This window comes from Rhipicephalus microplus, chromosome 1, assembly GCF_043290135.1.
Source record: "Rhipicephalus microplus isolate Deutch F79 chromosome 1, USDA_Rmic, whole genome shotgun sequence".
Lineage (NCBI taxonomy): Eukaryota > Metazoa > Arthropoda > Arachnida > Ixodida > Ixodidae > Rhipicephalus > Rhipicephalus microplus.
The window spans coordinates 30,100,024-30,117,577 of NC_134700.1; the positions used below are offsets into that span (position 1 = coordinate 30,100,024).

Genomic DNA, 17,554 nt, shown 5'->3' on the forward strand with positions numbered 1-17,554 from the left:
CCGAGCGCTTCAATCGTACTCTCGGCGACATGCTATCTATGTATGCGACACCTGACCAATCTAACTGGGACTTAGTCCTCCCATTCATTACATACGCCTATAATACGGCAACGCAAGCGACAACGGGCTTCTCCCCTTTTTACCTCCTCTACGGCCGTCACCCCTCCCACCCCATTGACACCATTTTGTCCTATTGACCGGACGCGTCCGAGTGCCTACCGATCTTGGACGCCGCCAGACACGCAGAAGAATGCCGCCAGTTAGCTCGTCGCTTTATCTGCGATGACCAAAACAGGCAAAAGGCAATTCATGATGCCCAGACCTCAACTCCCGTTTTTCTTCCGGGTGCTCTTGTATGGCTGTCAGTGCCGCATCGCACACCTGGGCTCTCTTTCAAACTTCTGCCAAAGTACGATGGGCCATATCGTATTCTCGAACAAACTTCGCCAGTAAAATACCTCATTGAGCCTCTTACGCCACCCTCAGACTTGCGACGTCGCAACCGCGAGGTTGTACACGTCCGGAGGCTCAAGCAGTACCACGGTTCAACGCCGCCTGCACTGCAGGACTAAGTCGCCAGGATGGCTCTTTTTTTTTCCGTGGGGCCATTGTAAAGAAGAGGAACTACTCCGGCGCAGAGGCAGCAGCATCGAGTGTGCAGTAGTGGCTCCAGCTCGGAAATTGCGGCTGGTGCATCGCCTTCCAAGCATCAACCTTTCTGCTTAATAAATCTTCTTTGTAATATATATATATATATATATATATATATATATATATATATATATATATATATATATATATATATATATATATATATATATATATATATATATATATATATATATATATATATATATATATATTGACGCGTGTGTACTGGTGGACCAAAACGACGATAAGGGGACTTGGCGGACACCAGGTAGTGAAGCTCTGGCTGATTGAAGATAAAGAAGGCGATCTTGCTGTTCGGCCGCTGAGAGTCGCTGTGTCAACGTTTATCTGCCTTTGGTTCGCGCTGTACCGCGACACTGGTGGAAGTGCTGGGACGCAACCCTACCTAATGCACCATACTCCGACTGAGAGCCGTTCATCTAGCTCGGACGCATTGTCAACCATTGCAACTCCCGTGCACCAGTTCAGTCGGCGGCTGATAGGCCTCGCTCCAGAGTTTACGCCACTGATCTCCACTAGGGTGCTGGATGGCGCTTCGAGCTCTCCGGCGTGAACCGACAGATGATGTGGAAAGAAAATGGGCAACCTTTCTAAGCTGTAGAAGGAATGTATCCCTTCTGATCAATGAAAAGATTAGAAGGAAAGGAGCTCAGTGGCTCGCAGAAGTACATAAAAAAGATAGAAAGGCAGCTGCGAAATTTTGGAACCATCTAAACTCCCTAAGAAATGAGACGAGCCTAGAGCAGAACTTTATAACTACAGCCCAAGGTGCTAGGCTAGAAGGGGACGAAGCTATTGAATATATAAGAACAAGGGTGACAGAAAAATTTCAACAAAGAAGTACTTTATGCACCACAATAGACAAAGACGAATCAAGTGGTGCAATGGCTCCATTTTCACAACAAGAGTGGGAAAGGGCTGAGAAAAGGGTTCCTAGTAGTACATCAACAGGCCCAGATGGCATTCCAATTAGGCTGATAAAAACATTAGGTCCGAAGTCTAAGCAGGCTCTGAGAGAGGCAGTGAGTACAGTAATAATCGATGGTGAAGTTCCCGATGGATGGAAACTTAGCAGGATGAGCATGATCTATAAAGGAAAGGAGGACAAAGCTGACATAAACAACTACCGTCCTATAACAGTGACATCAGTGGTCTACAGGCTGGCGATGCAGATTATAAAGGAAAGACTGCAGGCGTGGATAGAGGATGAGGGGGTGCTGGGAAACTGCAGAATGGGTTTCGGAAACACAGGAGGTTGGAAGACAATCTGTTCTCATTGACGCAGTGCATCGAAATAGCAGAAAAAGAACACAGGCCCTGTGGCTAGCATATTTGGATATCAAGGGAGCGTACGATAGCGTGGTTCAAGAGGAATTGTGGGGAATACTGGACACACTAGGCGTGGAACATGTAGTCACTAATCTTTTAAAGGGTGTCTATAAAGGTAACAAGGTAGTTATAAAGTGGGAAAAACAGGTATCCAAGCCTGCAGAGGTAAAACGGGGGCTTAGGCAGGGGTGCCCCCTGTCACCTTTATTATTCATGATGTACCTACAAGGATTAGAGGCAAAATTAGAGGGAAGTGGACTGGGCTTCAACCTCTCTTTAGTCAAACAAGGAAAACCTATTGGTCAGGCAATACCAGCATTAATGTACGCAGATTATATAGTGCTAATGGCCAACAACAAGGAAGATTTGCAGAGATTGATGGACATCTGCGGTAATGAGGGAGATAGGTTAGATTTTAGATTCAGTAGGGAAAAATCAGCAGTCATGATTTTCAATGACAACGAAGGTAGTGAGCTTAGAATACAGGAGGTCACGCTAGAGATAACAGATAAATACAAATACTTGGGCGTATGGATAAGCAATGGGACCGAGTATCTGAGGGAACACGAAATATACGTGACGACTAAAGGTAACAGGAATGCAGCAGTCATGAAAAATAGGGCACTGTGGAATTACAATAGGTATGATGTTGTGAGAGGAATATGGAAAGGGGTCATGGTTCCTGGGCTGACGTTCGGCAATGCGGTCTTGTGCATGAGATCAGAAGTTCAAGCAAGATTAGAAATTAAGCAACGTGGAATAGGTAGGCTTGCTTTAGGAGCTCACGGGAATACACCAAATCAGGGAGTACAAGGTGATATGGGATGGACATCATTTGATGGCAGGGAAGCTAGCAGCAAGATAAAATTTGAGAAGCGATTGAGAGAAATGGGGGAAGAGCGTTGGGCTAGGAAGGTTTTCAGCTACTTGTACATGAAGAATGTCGATACAAAAAGGAGGAAGCGAACCAGGAAGTTGACTGGTAAATACTTAGAAAACAGCAGGTGGCCAAAGCAAAAGGAACTATCGGTTAAGAAAAAAGTGAAGGAAACGGAGACTGACATGTGGAGAATGGGCATGATTAAGAAGTCCGCACTAGAGATCTATCGAACTTTTAAGCAGGAAATTGCCAAGGAAAGGATCTATGATAATACTCGGGGTAGTTCTCTACTGTTTGAGGCCAGGACGGGAGTTCTGCGAACCAAGACATATCGGGCCAAATACGAAGGGGTCGACACAGTATGCAGTGCGTGTGGAGAGGAAGAAGAAACTGCTGAACACTTGATAATGTTCTGTAAAGGGCTTCACCCTATAATTCAGGATGATGGCGCAGAGTTTTTCAAAGCACTGGGATTTAGGGACAGCGAAGGCAAAATAGACTTTAAGCGGGTAGACTTAACTAGAAGGAGGTTATCTGATTGGTGGCTAAAGTCAAGGCATGAGTGAAATTTAAACCCTTCACTGCGAAGTACGAATCCTCAACTTCATTATTTAAAGGGAAAAAAAAGATAAATGTAATGGTTAGTTCACTAAGTATCACGGCTAGGTGGCGTTAGCCGCCGCCCGATCTAAAGGGTACGGCCACATCCATCCATCCATCCATCCATCGTGCGGCCGCCGGAAGTTCGAGCGCTCGTCCCGGAAGTCGGACAAATGGCCGCCGTTCCAGCATAGCGCGTGCTACGTATGGGCTGGTTTCGCGCGCATTCCGATAAAAATGCCTGCTTGTTGCGCCGTCAACTGCACCAGCAGACCAGAAAAGTCGTCTGGGAAGACGTTCCACTTGTAAGTATTACAATATTCTGTGCGACGTGCGTGATACGCAGCTAAACGCAAACGTCATATCAGTGTCGTTGTTAAGCTGTGGCTCTTGTTACGCAGGTTCCCACGCTCTAAGCCGGATTTATACCGGCGTTGGGTGGTAAACTTAAGAAGGGACAAATGGACTCCATCCCCAGGTAGCAGACTCTGCAGTGACCCTTTTACTGACAACTGTTTTGACAGAACGGGCGCACGAACTCGGCTACAGCCTGACGCCGTGCCCACCTTGTTTTCTTTCCCGAAGCACCTGGAAAAGGTATAGTACGACATCTCGGCATTTTGGTAAAGCGGCCCAGAAAAAAAAAAGCATACTGTTCGGCCATCGCAGTTCGCTCGTTTAGCGTTCGTATAACTACCCCTACAGTTGATGCTACGTTTATTAGACACTGAAATCGCCTGAATGGGCGCTACCTTCTTTCGTAGTTCATCTGCTGAGTCCCTTTAAAAATGACGCCCTACAAATTAGCTCGGAGCACAATAAAATCTACATGTAGCTGTGAGAAGCTGTGGTTGAGGAATTGTTTGGCAGACTTACTCTGAAAACCATGTACTGTAAGCAATGAAACGGAATTAGAAAAATATGTCCATTACGTTACAAAGCGCGAGGTCTTGAATTATAAGTGCCCAATTTTTTCTTTCAATTTCTGAAATGCTCCTATCTGCGTTATATATCTCAGTGGTGCTATGATAGCTGTCTAAGATGCTAGTGGTATAATTCAGAAACTGCTAGACTGCTATAATATGCTTGACGCCAGCATATTTTTTTACTTACAGCATTTTGCACTCGCAGTAATAAATAAGCATAACTGTGAATGAAACACGGCTGTTTCAGAGGACTGCTGAGAGAAAGCCGCCTAAGCAGAGAACTGCCATTGTGGATGTGACCCCAGTGGAACAGCCAAACGACAACACTCCAGCCACGGTGCAAGAGAACTCAGCCCATGCAAGTTGCCTTTTTTTGTACTACGCTGCCCGAGTGCAGCTACTTGGTCCGTCCTCGGTTGAATGTAACTAGTCCGATGTTAGTCAGGCCACTTTCTTGCGATCTCGTGGTAACCAACACGATAACTTTGTATACATTATGCACACCAGGATAGCATCCAATTTGAATCAAGTTAGTAGTCCTGGTATGTTCTGCAGTCATAGCAGAACATTGGTTTTATTCATGGCTGCAGCACTAGTTTTTCTAATCCAGGAAAAATATTGAAATTCCTGTCTGATGTGGCATTTCTCTAGTGCACCGGTAAATGAAGGGGACAAAGTTAATTTCTAAACTCCCCTGTGCACCTGGTTGCTTATTTTCTGCGTTAAACCACGTAAGCTACGAACAGATGCCTGCTTTACAAAGACTGTCATATGATGACTGGTTTTTGTGAAAGGTGTCTTTTTCGACAGCTTTAACTTTCACTGTTTTGTTTTCAGGTCGCCGAGCACAGCTATGCAGTCCTTGACACGCCAAAAACATTGAAAAGGAAACTGGATGCTTGCACAGATTCAGCGGCTACAGTGAAAAGAAAGCTGAAGCTCAGCCTTGAACGAGAACGTCGGTTAAGAAGGAAGGTCAGCTCATTTAATGAAATAATCGATGACCTCAAGCACAAGCAGCTCATTTCAGAAGATGCCTCGGCAATGCTTGAAAGGTGCTTCACGGGGATCCCCTTGGAAGTTACGAAACGGTTGCTCAAGCAAACATCCCGTGAAGGCGACAAGTCGTCTGTTAAGTTAGGCCGAGAATAATATTCTCCTGCACTGCGTGCATTTGCACTCACGCTACAGTTTTACTCGACAAAGGCATATAACTATGTCAGAGAAACATTTCAATGTTTCTTGCCACATCCATCGACTCTAACTAAATGGTATAGCTCCATTAACGGAGAACCTGGATTCACAAGCGAAGCAATCAACGCCATCCGAGCAAAAGCCAATGAGGCTAAGAAGAACAACAAACAGCTTCTCTGCAACCTTGTTGTTGATGAAATGGCCATTAGAAAGCACCTTGAATGGGACGGCAAAAAATTTCGAGGCTACGTGGATATTGGCAATGAAGTGGACGATGACAGTACCGCAGTTGCGTCTGAAGCCCTTGTTTTCATGCTCGTATCTCTGGACTCCCACTGGAAGGTACCGTGTGGCTATTTTTTGATCAATGGTCCTTCAGGAAAAAAGCGTGCGAACATTGTGAAGCTCTGTCTGACAAAGTTGCATGAGACAGGAGTGCACGTGACATCATTGACATGTGATGGTCTCCGTTGTAACTTTACAATGTTCAAAAACCTGGGGGCTTCCGTTGAAGATGCATCAGCGATGTCAACATCCCTCCCTCACTCTGTAACACAAGAAAAGGTGTACTGCCTTTTAGACGCATGTCACAAGGTCAAGTTAGTTAGAAATGCTCTTTCTGCTCTTGGGTGCCTCAGGGACGCATCAGGCGCATCGGTGAGCTGGGACTACATTGTCCAGCTACAAGAACTTCAAGAAAAAGAAGGCCTGCATGGAGCAACAAAACTACGTGCTGCACACATTCAGTGGCAGAAACAGAAGATGAAAGTCAACCTTGCTGTCCAGACTTTAAGCACTAGTGTGGCTGACGCCATAGATTTTTGTCGTGAAGACTTGCAACTCTCACAGTTCAAAAATTCAGAAGGAACTGTGAAATTTATTCGAATGTTCGATAATTTGTTTGATTTCCTCAATTCACGCAACCCAGTGGCCAATGGTTTCAAAGCGCCGCTCCGACCTAGCAACAAGGGAACCTGGATGAACTTCTTCGAAGAAGTCAAGGAGTACATTCGGGGGCTGACTGACGGATCAGGTGTTCCCATTTTCAGGACGCCCAGAAGAACTCCATTTCTAGGATTTCTGGCGACCATTGAAAGTGTCATCGGTCTGGCATCCGCGCTCCTCCTCTCGGACAATGCTCCACTCCGTTACTTTCTTACTTACAAGCTTTCACAAGACCACATTGAACTGTTCTTTGCCGCTGTGCGTTCTAAAGAGGGCTGGAATAACAATCCCACAGTCTCACAATTTGTGGCGGCATACAAGCGACTTGTCACACACAACCAGGTGAAGGGTGGGCGAAGGAACTGTGAGTCTCTTGACAATACGCGCATACTGTACGTGAGCAGTCAGTTTTGTTCCAACGATGAGCTCGACATGGCCACCGCAAAGCGAAGCGGCACACAAGACCTCATGCAAGGCAGAGACCTACCCGACGAGAGAGAGCTGGATGTCATAGTTGAGGATCTCCCTGCACTGTCTCCGTACCTTGGAAACGTCGTTGGTTACATCGCAGGGTTTGTTTGCCGAATGGCCAAACGTAAAATACCTTGCGCAGTATGCTACTCGGCCACCATTGCCGAGACACGTGGTTCGGCACTCCTGAACAGAAAAAACCGTGGAGGTTTTCCAAGCCGTCTTCATCGACAACGTACATCTGTCAGCTGACTGAAAAAGCTGTTCGACTGCAGGAGAAGGTTCACGACGGAGGCCTTCCAAAAAAGAATGCAGCTGACACTGTGACAGCCAAGGTTATGGCAGAACTTTCGGGAGTGCTGAGCACGAACAAGCTCTATCCGGAACTGCATGGCCATATGTTCGAATCGGCAGTTGACTCTAACCACTTTGTGCGTCTTGTTAAATGTGTCATCGGCTGCTACGTGAAGATCAGGATGCAACATGCCGCGAAGCAAGCTACTGCAAAGATAACAGGACCAAACATCCGCAAGCGACTTGCAAAGTTGATTATTTTCAGTCACCAGTGAAGTGACGTGACGTGGCATTTCTTAAGTGCTTCAAGCGACTTGCAGAGTTGATTATTTTCAGTCACCAGTGAAGTGACGTGACGTGTCAGTTCTTAAGTGCTTCAAGCGACTTGCAGAGTTGATTATTTTCAGTCACCAGTGAAGTGACGTGACGTGGCAGTTCTTAAGTGCTTCAAGCGACTTGCAGAGTTGATTAGGCACTGCATTGTCAGTAACAAGGACACGTGCACAAACGTTCTGAGTAAATGAGTTTTTCGTACAATTGCAGGCCTCTCAATTCGAATGAAGCAGTCCCACGCGTCCTCCTTTATCATTCTTTAAGGGTTACACTAAAATGTCCAATTGAAGCCGTAACCACTAGGCAAATCTAAATCTGGATAGACCAGTTTGCATTAGGCACTGCGTGTGCGCAATGGGTGGGTGTCCCTGAAAACTAGCAATAAATGTGTTCATAAGCTAGAAATTTTCTTTCAAGAGAAAGGGCGATACCTTTTGTCAGGCAATGATGAGAAAGCGCGTTTTAAAAGAATTTACTTTGACCTGCTGGTTACACACATATGCTTGAATTCATATTGTAAAGGGTTCCGATGTACTAACCTTCAAAGGTAAAACAGGAGCAAGCTGCGCACAGCCATTTCAGGATTTTTTTTTTTTTTTTGGCTGGCACGTAGCAAACATCAAATCGGTTATTCTGTTTCAGGCAGCTTCCTCCGCGTTGTTATCGAACTCGCTTAGCTAGTTGATTTTCCGATAATCCAAGGCCTTTCACGGCTGTTGATTTATTGTTTTTGACTAACACAAGCCCCTTCATGACTGTTAATTTATTGTAAGACGTGCATCCTAACACGAATCATAAAGTCCACTCGCCAGCATAAATCCCGTTCCAGCTGCGTCGTCTCCTCTCGAACCGATATACCTAAGTGACATTTTCGTTCTCCTTCGCAATTATTAACTGCTTCATATTAACGTCGCATGTTTCGGTATAGCATAAGTTGTGATCTGAACGCGATGTGTATCACCAAAATGCAATTAAGTGAGAACAAAATGCAAAATGCGTCAATGGGAACGCTGATCAGCGGTTGAGAAGCGTAGCAGACGCTCAACTTCCGGGACGAGCCATTGAACTTCCGGTGGCCGTGCGCGCGCCAGGCCGCGACAGCGGCGAAGCGCCATCCAGCAACCCTAGTGGAGATCAGTGGTTCACGCCTTCCACGGAACATCGCAAGTACCGATTACCTCTCCAAATGGCCAACGCCAGTCCGCAACTGGCGCCCCAAGGCCCCCCGCCAACACAGCCTTCACACGTAACCATCTTTCAACCGCTGGTTCCCTATCACTTTACTGGCGGCGCCCATGAAGACGTGGACGACTGGCTTGAGCACTACGAGCGTGTCACCAAGATTAATCTGTGGCCTGAACAAGAAAAGCTCTCACGCGCCTATTTCTACCTTGACGGCGGTGCGAAAATTTGGTATGAGAACAGAGAAGCCAGTCTGTTAACTTGGGGCGACTTCAGACAACAGCTTGTCGATACGTCTACCAATGTCGATCGACGCGACCGTGCGCAGCAGCTGTTGGAGCTACGGGTTCAAAAACCCAATGAAAGCGTTACTATGTTTGCTCCTCTTTTTCGTCAAGCTGACCCGAACATGAGTGAAGATAGGAAGTTGAGCTACCTCATGCGCGGCGTTAAGGAGCAATTTTTCGCCGGGCTACTGCGCCACCCTTCAAGTACCGTAGTTGACTTCATCAAGGAGGCTACGGCTATCGAGCGGGCGCTCCATCAACGATGCAGGCAGTATCATAGAATGTCTAGCAGCGCCCCAATCAATGCTGCCGCCATAGCTGAGGATCAGAGCTCCCTGCGAGACCTCATTAAGGGAGATTGTTCGCGAAGAACTGCAAAAGTTCTGGGATTCAGTTTCTCAAACCCCCGTTGCGTCCGTCGCTGAACTGGTACGCGACGAAATCCGCCACGCATTTTCTACCGCTGGTCCTGGTGACGAGCACCGTCCCATGAGCTATGCCGATGCTCTGCGACGTTCACCATCTGGTACATCGCCGCCATATCACCCAGTGCCGACGGCCCCTTGGTCACCGCGGCAAGAGCAGACCCTGAGCCGACCGCCAAGCCAACCGACGTACCACCAGGCGTCCACAGCAGCACCATGGACATCGTCGCAAGAAGGGAGGCTCAGACGCCCACCGCTCCGAAGAACAGACGCATGGCGCACAATCGATCGGCGTCCACTATGCTTTAACTGCGGAGGTGCAGGTCCTATTGCCCGTCATTGCTGGCACCGCAGTGATTCGTTCCGCCCTCTTCGAACATGGTCTGACGATCTACGTGCGAACGAAGAATACATACCACACCGGGAGGATGCCTCTTTCCATGGAGCCCGTTCTCAATTTTACGAATACCGTACTTCTGACGAGGAGGCAATACCTACCCGCCAGCCAGGTTTGGGATGTCAATCCCGCTCTCCTTCTCCCGCTTATTTACCATCGTCACATTGACGTACCTCCGCGGACCTTAACGCAAGAAGGTCACCCAGCCCGCGACGGAGAAACTGAGGGCGGCGACCTCCGGGGGTAAGGTTGCAGGCCATGAAGATAACGACAAAAAGCCCCCATTACACGACGCTGTAAATCCGACAAGACGTGAGAGCGACGACATTGTGACCGCTGACCTGACTGTTTTTCTTGACGGCCAGAAAGTAACAGCCTTAGTCGACACCAGTGCCGACTTTTCTATTATCAGTCAGGACCTCGCCATCCGCCTCAAGAAAGTGAAGACACCGTGGACAAGCCCTCAAATAAGGACAGCAGGCGGTCAGTTATTGATGCCCTCTGAAAGATGCACAAAGAGAATTGACATAGGAGGTTATTCTTTCGTTGCGTCGTTCTCGCCGCATGCTGCAAGGATCTAATTATTGGTATGGACTTCTTACGAGAGTACGGCGCCGCAATCAATATCTCAGACAGTTTGATTACATACCGCAACAGTTCGGGCGCACCTGGTTGTACACAGGCGCGACCAAACCGATTGCGTCTAACTGATGACGATGTGGTTCTCCCTCCTCGGTCATGCACGCTTGTTTCTGTGGCAGCCGCTGTCCAGTTTGACGGCGAAGGAGTAGCAGACCGAATAACCCCACTCCTCTTCACACACAGCATTTCCGTCGCAAGAGGTATTGTCAGTGTCGCCACTGGACGCACGGACTTGCTTCTGACAAATTTTAGTGATAAGCGCCGGCACCTTCCAAAAAGCATCGCCGTCGCTTACTTCGACGATATCACAGACGCAGAAGGCTGCTTGGCAGTAGTCGACGAGGCGCCAAAACTTAATTCGACACCAGTTCTTGACGTTAGCACTACTTTGCCTAAGAACGAGCGAAAGAGGCTTCTTGAGCTACTGGCCGTATTCAAAGACTGCTTTTCGACAACATCAAGAGTTGGCCGCACGCCTCTAACCAAGCATCGGAAAATTACCGAGGACATGGCGAGACCGATTCACCCCTATCCCCTATCGCGTCGCTGCAAATGAACGCGAAGTGATACAAGAGCAAGTCGACAAAATGCTAGAAGATGACGTCATTCAGCCCTCAAAAAGCCCCTGGGCGTCACCTGTAGTCCTCGTTAAAAAAAAGATGGCAGCCTGCGCTTCTGTGTAGATTACGGAAAACTCTATCAGGTGACAAAGAGAGATGTGTATATACTTCCTCGTATAGATGACTCTCTCGACAGACTTCGACATGCTCGTTACTATTCATCGATGGACTTAAGGAGTGGGTATTGGCAAATCGAGGTACACTCAAGAGACCGCGAGAAGACTGCTTTTGTGACACCAGATGGCTTATATGAATTTAAAGTCTTGCCCTTTGGTTTATGTTCAGTGCCTGCTACCTTTCAAAGACTTATGGATACCGTACTTTTTGGGTTGAAGAGGAAAACCTGCTTGGTCTACCTTGATGATGTCGTAGTTTTCGCCGCAACATTTGACCAGCACCTTAAAAGACTTGAGGCAGTTTTACAAGCCATACGGACTGCGGGCTTGACGTTGAAGCCTGAAAAGTGCCACTCTTGCTATGAAGAGCTACAATTTCTTGGCCACGTTGTCAGTCACGCAGGCGTTCGTCCTGATCCTGAAAAGATCGCAGCTGTTGCACAGTTCCCGGTGCCGAGTGATAAGAAGGCTGTCCGACAATTCCTCGGACTATGTGCATATTATAGGCGATTCATCGCGGACTTCGCACGCATCGCATCACCGTTGACCCACCTCACGAGAGAAGACGTTGCTTTCCAATGGAGCAACGAAGAGGAAGCTGCTTTTAAGAACCTCTGCCAGCGACTACAGATGCCTTCAGTACTTGCCCACTTTGATCAGAAAGCCCTAACGATGCTACACACTGATGCCAGCAATATTGGTTTGGGAGCTGTGCTTGTGCAGCTGCAAGAGGGCACAGAAAGAGTAATCGCCTATGCAAGCCGAACACTAATACGCGCCGAGACCAATTACTCCACGACTGAGAAGGAATGCCTCACCGTGGTATGGGCGGTCACAAAATTTCGTCCGTATTTATACGGCCGCCCTTTCAAAGTCATCAGCGACCACCACTCACTGTGTTGGTTGACAAATCTTAAAGATCCTACCGTGAGATTAGCACGTTGGAGTCTCAGGCTGCAGGAGTACGATATGACTGTCATACACAAGTCAGGAAAGCGCCACATGGACGCCGACAGTCTATCCCGCTCACCCATTGAATCGGCAACTCTATCCGATGAGGAGGAAACAGCATTTCTCGGTGTGCTTGACTCAACCGCTATTGCACAGCAACAACGTGGCGACCCCGAGTTACTTGCCCTAATTAATTACCTGGAGGGAAGATCTCAGAAGGCACGAACTGTTTTCGTAAGAGCGCTGTCATCATTTTGCTTACGAAGCAGAGTACTATACAAAAGAAACTTCTCTTCGACAGGATCTGCGTATTTGCTCGTCATCCCAGCAGGCCTTCGCTCCGAAGTACTCGAAGCATGCCACAACGAGGTGACCTCAGGCCACTTAGGTTACACAAGAACGTTGGCCAGAGTACGGCAGCACTACTTCTGGCCAAGACTGACCATAGCCGTAAAACACCATGTTCGTACTTGCCTCGACTGCCAGCGACGGAAGTCACCGCCGACTAACAGCTGGCCTCCTGCAGCCCGTGCAGGTCTCAAGAACACCATTCGACCAGATTGGTATGGATATTTTGGGCCCACTTCCTACTTCTACTGCTGGGAACCGCTGGTTTATTGTCGCGACTTACCCGTTATGCTGAAACAAAGGCTATCCAGAGAGGTACAGCAGCGGAGGTGGCACAATTTTTCATCGAGAATGTTGTCCTGCGGCATGGTGCACCAAGCGTCGTAATCACAGACAGAGGAACCGCATTTACGGCAGCTCTTTTGGAACAAGTCCTCATGCTGAGTGGAACAACCCATCGTAAGACCACCGCCTACCACCCGCAAACGAACGGGCTTACAGAGCGTCTGAACAAAACAATTGAAGACATGCTTTCAATGTACGTAGACGTCGAACACATAAATTGGGAAGAAATCTTGCCATATATCACGTTTGCATACAACAGTGCCAAGCAAGAAACCACCCAGATGACCCCGTTAATCCTAATTCACGGAAAGGAAGTACGAACCATGTTAGATGCGATGCTAGCGCACGAATGCGACGACATCGAACCGGACGCCGAGATGTTTACAGAACGAGCGGAAGAAGCAAGACAACTAGCACGCCTGCGAATCCAGCAACAACAAGAGTACGACGCAAGCCGCTACAATTCTCGCCGCAGAACAGTCGTTTACCAGACCGGCGACAGAGTATGGGTTTGGACGCCCATACGGAAACGAGGACTCTCTGAAAAGCTCCTAAGGAGATACTTTGGGCCATATCTAGTACTGCGACCACTGAGCGATGTTACTTACGAGGTCGTCCCGACAGTTCATATAGTACGAGGCTTCGCCAGCACCATCCTGAACTAGTTCACATTGTGCGCATGAAGCCTTATGAAAGGTAGTGACTGCGCAAGAAACTTCTTAAAGAACAGACAAAAAAACTGCACTACTGGTTTAGCACCGGGGCGATGCTCATTAAGAGGGGGGGGGGGGGGCAAATGACGCGTGTGTACTGGTGGACCAAAACGACGATAAGGGGATTTGGCTGACACCAGCTAGTGGAGCTCTGGCTGATTGAAGATAAAGAAGGGGATCTTGCTGTTCGGCTGCTGAGAGTCGTTGTGTCAGCATTTATCTGCCTTTGGTTCGCGCTGTACCGCGACAATATATTAATGAGATCTAACAGACAGTAATGCCAAGGAATGTACAGGGGAAGTTGTTCGAAACAATAGAATGTAAATACGAAGAAAGGTGGGTGAAAAAATAACCAGCCGTGACCAGGAATCGAACCTACGACCTTCGAATACCGCGTTCGATGCTCTAACCACTGAGCTACCACAGCGGCCTTCTCTCCATCCACTTTTTGGGGTTTATATGTGAATTTAGAAGTAGGAGTGTCAGTCAGCGTCATCTATAAGCCAAGCGACGAGTGTGAAACACTCTTTTATGCGCGTGTTTGGCGTCACGTAGCACGTGAACTTATTACGAGCGGGCAGCTGATTAATAGTCCCTCGTATACACCTTATGGTTGTACACGAGAGACTATTATGCGCCAAACATGCGCATAAAAGAGTGTTTCACGCTCGTTGCTTGGCTTATAGATGGCGCTGACTGACACTCCGACTTCTAAATTCACATATAAACCCCAAAAAGTGGATGGAGGGAAGGCCGCTGTGGTAGCTCAGTGGTTAGAGCATCGAACCCGTGGAGCATCGTGCTCCCTAGAACATACTGTGCAAGGGCTACACAGAGTAATAATAGCGTTGGAAGGGAGCCCACGAAAAGTTTTTTTGCAATAATAAAAACTGTCATGATTTTTTTATTCTGAACGCTTACATAATGATGTTTGGGAAAAGAAATCTCATTTGTAAAACATATGGATTTGTTTGACATAGAATCAAACTTGATTTTTTCACTATTAGTGCTTTTTCCACACATGCACATAGTCCTGCTTCTATCTCAGCTTCCATTTCCCGATTGACGTTCGGTAATGCGGTCTTGTGCATGAAATCAGAAGTTCAAGCAAGATTGCAAATTAAATGTGGCAGGTAGCACACGGGAATACCCCAAATCAGGGGGTACAGGATACCAAGCCAAAATGAAACATCGGTTAAGAAGAAGGTGAAGGAAATAGAGAGGGACATGTGGAAGATGGAAATGCTTACAAAATCATCACTGCAGGGCTACCGAACTTTTAAGCAGGAAATTGCAAGGGAAAAAACCTACGATAATTCTCGGAGTAGTTCTCTGCTCTTCAAGGCCAGAATGGGAGTACAGTAAAAGCTCGTTACTTCGGATTTCACGGGACCGGAAAAACTGTCCGAATTAACCGAATGCCGAATTAACGAATGAACAGGGAAAACAACATTTAAAATCAAGCTGCAGAAGCATACCTTTATTTGTTGAAGTATTTTGTAATTGTCGTCTGCGTTTTCGCGCAGATTCCGGCTGACATCACAATTTTTCTTAACTGTTCCAAATGGCCAACAGCACGCAAGTTGTCGGGAGTGTTCAGGCAAGCGTCCCCTAATATTAACAGCGCCTCCGAGACTTCCCGTGAGGTGCGATGAGGTCGCGGCTGTATCTCCTCGCATGATTCTTCGTCGGAATCGTGGTCTTCATGGGCGCCCGTGACATCATTATTTATCTCTTGATCGGTCAGGAGACCACTTGTGGCGACACCATGATCAATCGCGATGTAGTCCTGAAAGGTCACATCTGTGGGAAGGACAGCATCGAATGTCGGGCAGTCATCGTCGGTGGACTCGGCTGACACCTCCTCGATGCCATCGTCAGCTACTGCTGCATGCTCGGGCCTCACAAAACCGCTGTGCCGAAAACAGTTGGCGATGAATTGCGGCGGAGTGTTTTTCCACACGTGGGCGATGATGTTCACTGCGCCGAGTAAGTCCACTTGATACAACTTTCCAGCTTCTGAGCATAGGATCATTCGCTCTAGCAGGTGCTTGCGGTACTTCGACTTCACGTAGTGAATGATACCCTGGTCCATCGGCTGAAGAGCAGACGTAGTGTTGGGCGGCAACAAAAAAAAACTACTTTGATGCTCTTCAGTTCGACTGTACAGTTATGGGCACTGCAGTTGTCAACAACCATAATTATCTTGCGGTCCTTCGACGTGAAGTGCCGGTCTAACTGCTGCAGCCAGCTGCGAAAAATGTCCGATGTCATTCATGCCTTCCTGTTCGCTGTGTACTCGACAGGAAGGCTTTTGACGTTCTTAAAACAACGTTGCTTAAGCGCCTTCCCGACGACAAGCAATGGCAAGCGCTCCGTGCCAGTCATATTGGCGGCAAGAAGCACAGTTATCCTTTGCTTGCACTTCTTGCCACCAATGCACGCGTCCCCTTTGAAAGTCACCGTCTTGTCGGGCAGAGCTCTGAACAATAGAGCAGTGTCATCTGCATTGAACACGTCACGTGGTTCATATGCGGCGATGTGCTCCAGCAGCTTCACATTACTCCACTCGGTAGTCACGCTTTCGTCAACACTGGCCTTTTCGCCGCACACACTCCTGAAGAAAAGCTCCCGTCTCTCTCGAAACCTCGCAAACCACCCTTCTGACGCTTTGAAAGATTCAATGTTCATCATTGCAGCGTACTTCTCACCTTGCGCCATGATGAGAGGTCTGCTCAAAGGCAGATGCGCGTTGCGACAGTCAGTAATCCACCGGAACAAAGCTTCTTCGATCTGAGGATGAGCTGCGGTTCGCAACCGCTTTTTAGAGGCATGAAACTTCTCGCTTTCGAAAGCTTGTCGAATCTGTTCATTTTTCACGTACGTTCCCAACGTGCTCCGCTTCACGTTGTACTTGGTCATAACCTGCTGCCGCGATTCGCTGTTCTTCAGTGCTACCAAAATTTCCACTTTAGTCGCAAAGTTCTTCGCGTCGTAGTTCTGCCGCTTTTTCGGCGTTGCCGTCACTGTAGCGTTGATGGTGGTGGCATGCAAATACAGTCACAATGGAAGAAAAAGATAACTCCGCAAGAAGAGATGGTTCCGACACGACAACACAAGGGAAAATGGCGTCGGAGACGCTGAGTGGAGAAGAAAGAAGACGCCGACGTTCGGTGACATTGCGATCGCCCCCACTAGTTGATGATGATGGCGATGCCACTCAAGTTTCGGTTTCACTCCAGTGGTGCCAGCGCTGCTTTATCACACTTTTGTGTAGCAGCAGCCGTCAGCATTTGTCCGAATTAAGCGGTGCGGAGCCGAATTCCGACGAAATAACCTAGGTTTGGTCCCATAGATTAACATGCACTTTGGCCGGGACCAATAGAGCCGTCCGAATTATCCAAATTTACGAATTAACGGGTGTCAAATTAACGAGCTTTTACTGTATTGCGGACCAAGACGTACCGAGTAAAATACGAAGGCACAGACACGGTATGTAGAGCGTGTGGAGAGGAGGAAGAAACAGCTGAACATTTGATAATGTTGTGTAGAGGGCTCGAAAATAATGGCGCCGAATTTTTCAAAGCATCGGGGTTTAGTAACAGTGAATGCAAAATAGACTTTAAGAGGGTAGAAATAACCAGAAGGAGGCCAACTTATTGGTGTCTACAATCGAAGCGCGAGTGAAATTCAATCCTTAAACACACCGTGATAGTACTTAACTTTATAGCTAGGTGGCCTGAGCCACCGCCCGATCTAAAGGCCACAGCCGTATACATCTATCCATCCATCTATCTCTCTCCATGATGTCTCTGGCACAAGCTTCTGAACCCCTTTTCACTCGAGCCTTCGCGACATAAGCGGTGTTTCAAATTTTAAACAGC

The 17,554-nt window shown here is 47.7% G+C and overlaps 1 protein-coding gene across 1 annotated transcript; it reads left to right on the plus strand.

Moving 5' to 3' along the window:
- The first annotated feature begins 872 nt into the window (after positions 1–872).
- On the plus strand, positions 873–16,508 carry LOC142812472 (THAP domain-containing protein 6-like). The gene is made up of 4 exons (XM_075891626.1): positions 873–3,786; positions 3,883–4,078; positions 4,655–4,765; positions 5,245–16,508. The coding sequence occupies exons 1-4, from the start codon at positions 3,719–3,721 to the stop codon at positions 5,557–5,559; spliced, it is 690 nt and encodes a 229-aa protein (XP_075747741.1). The 5' UTR covers positions 873–3,718; the 3' UTR covers positions 5,560–16,508.
- Positions 16,509–17,554: the final 1,046 nt, after the last annotated feature.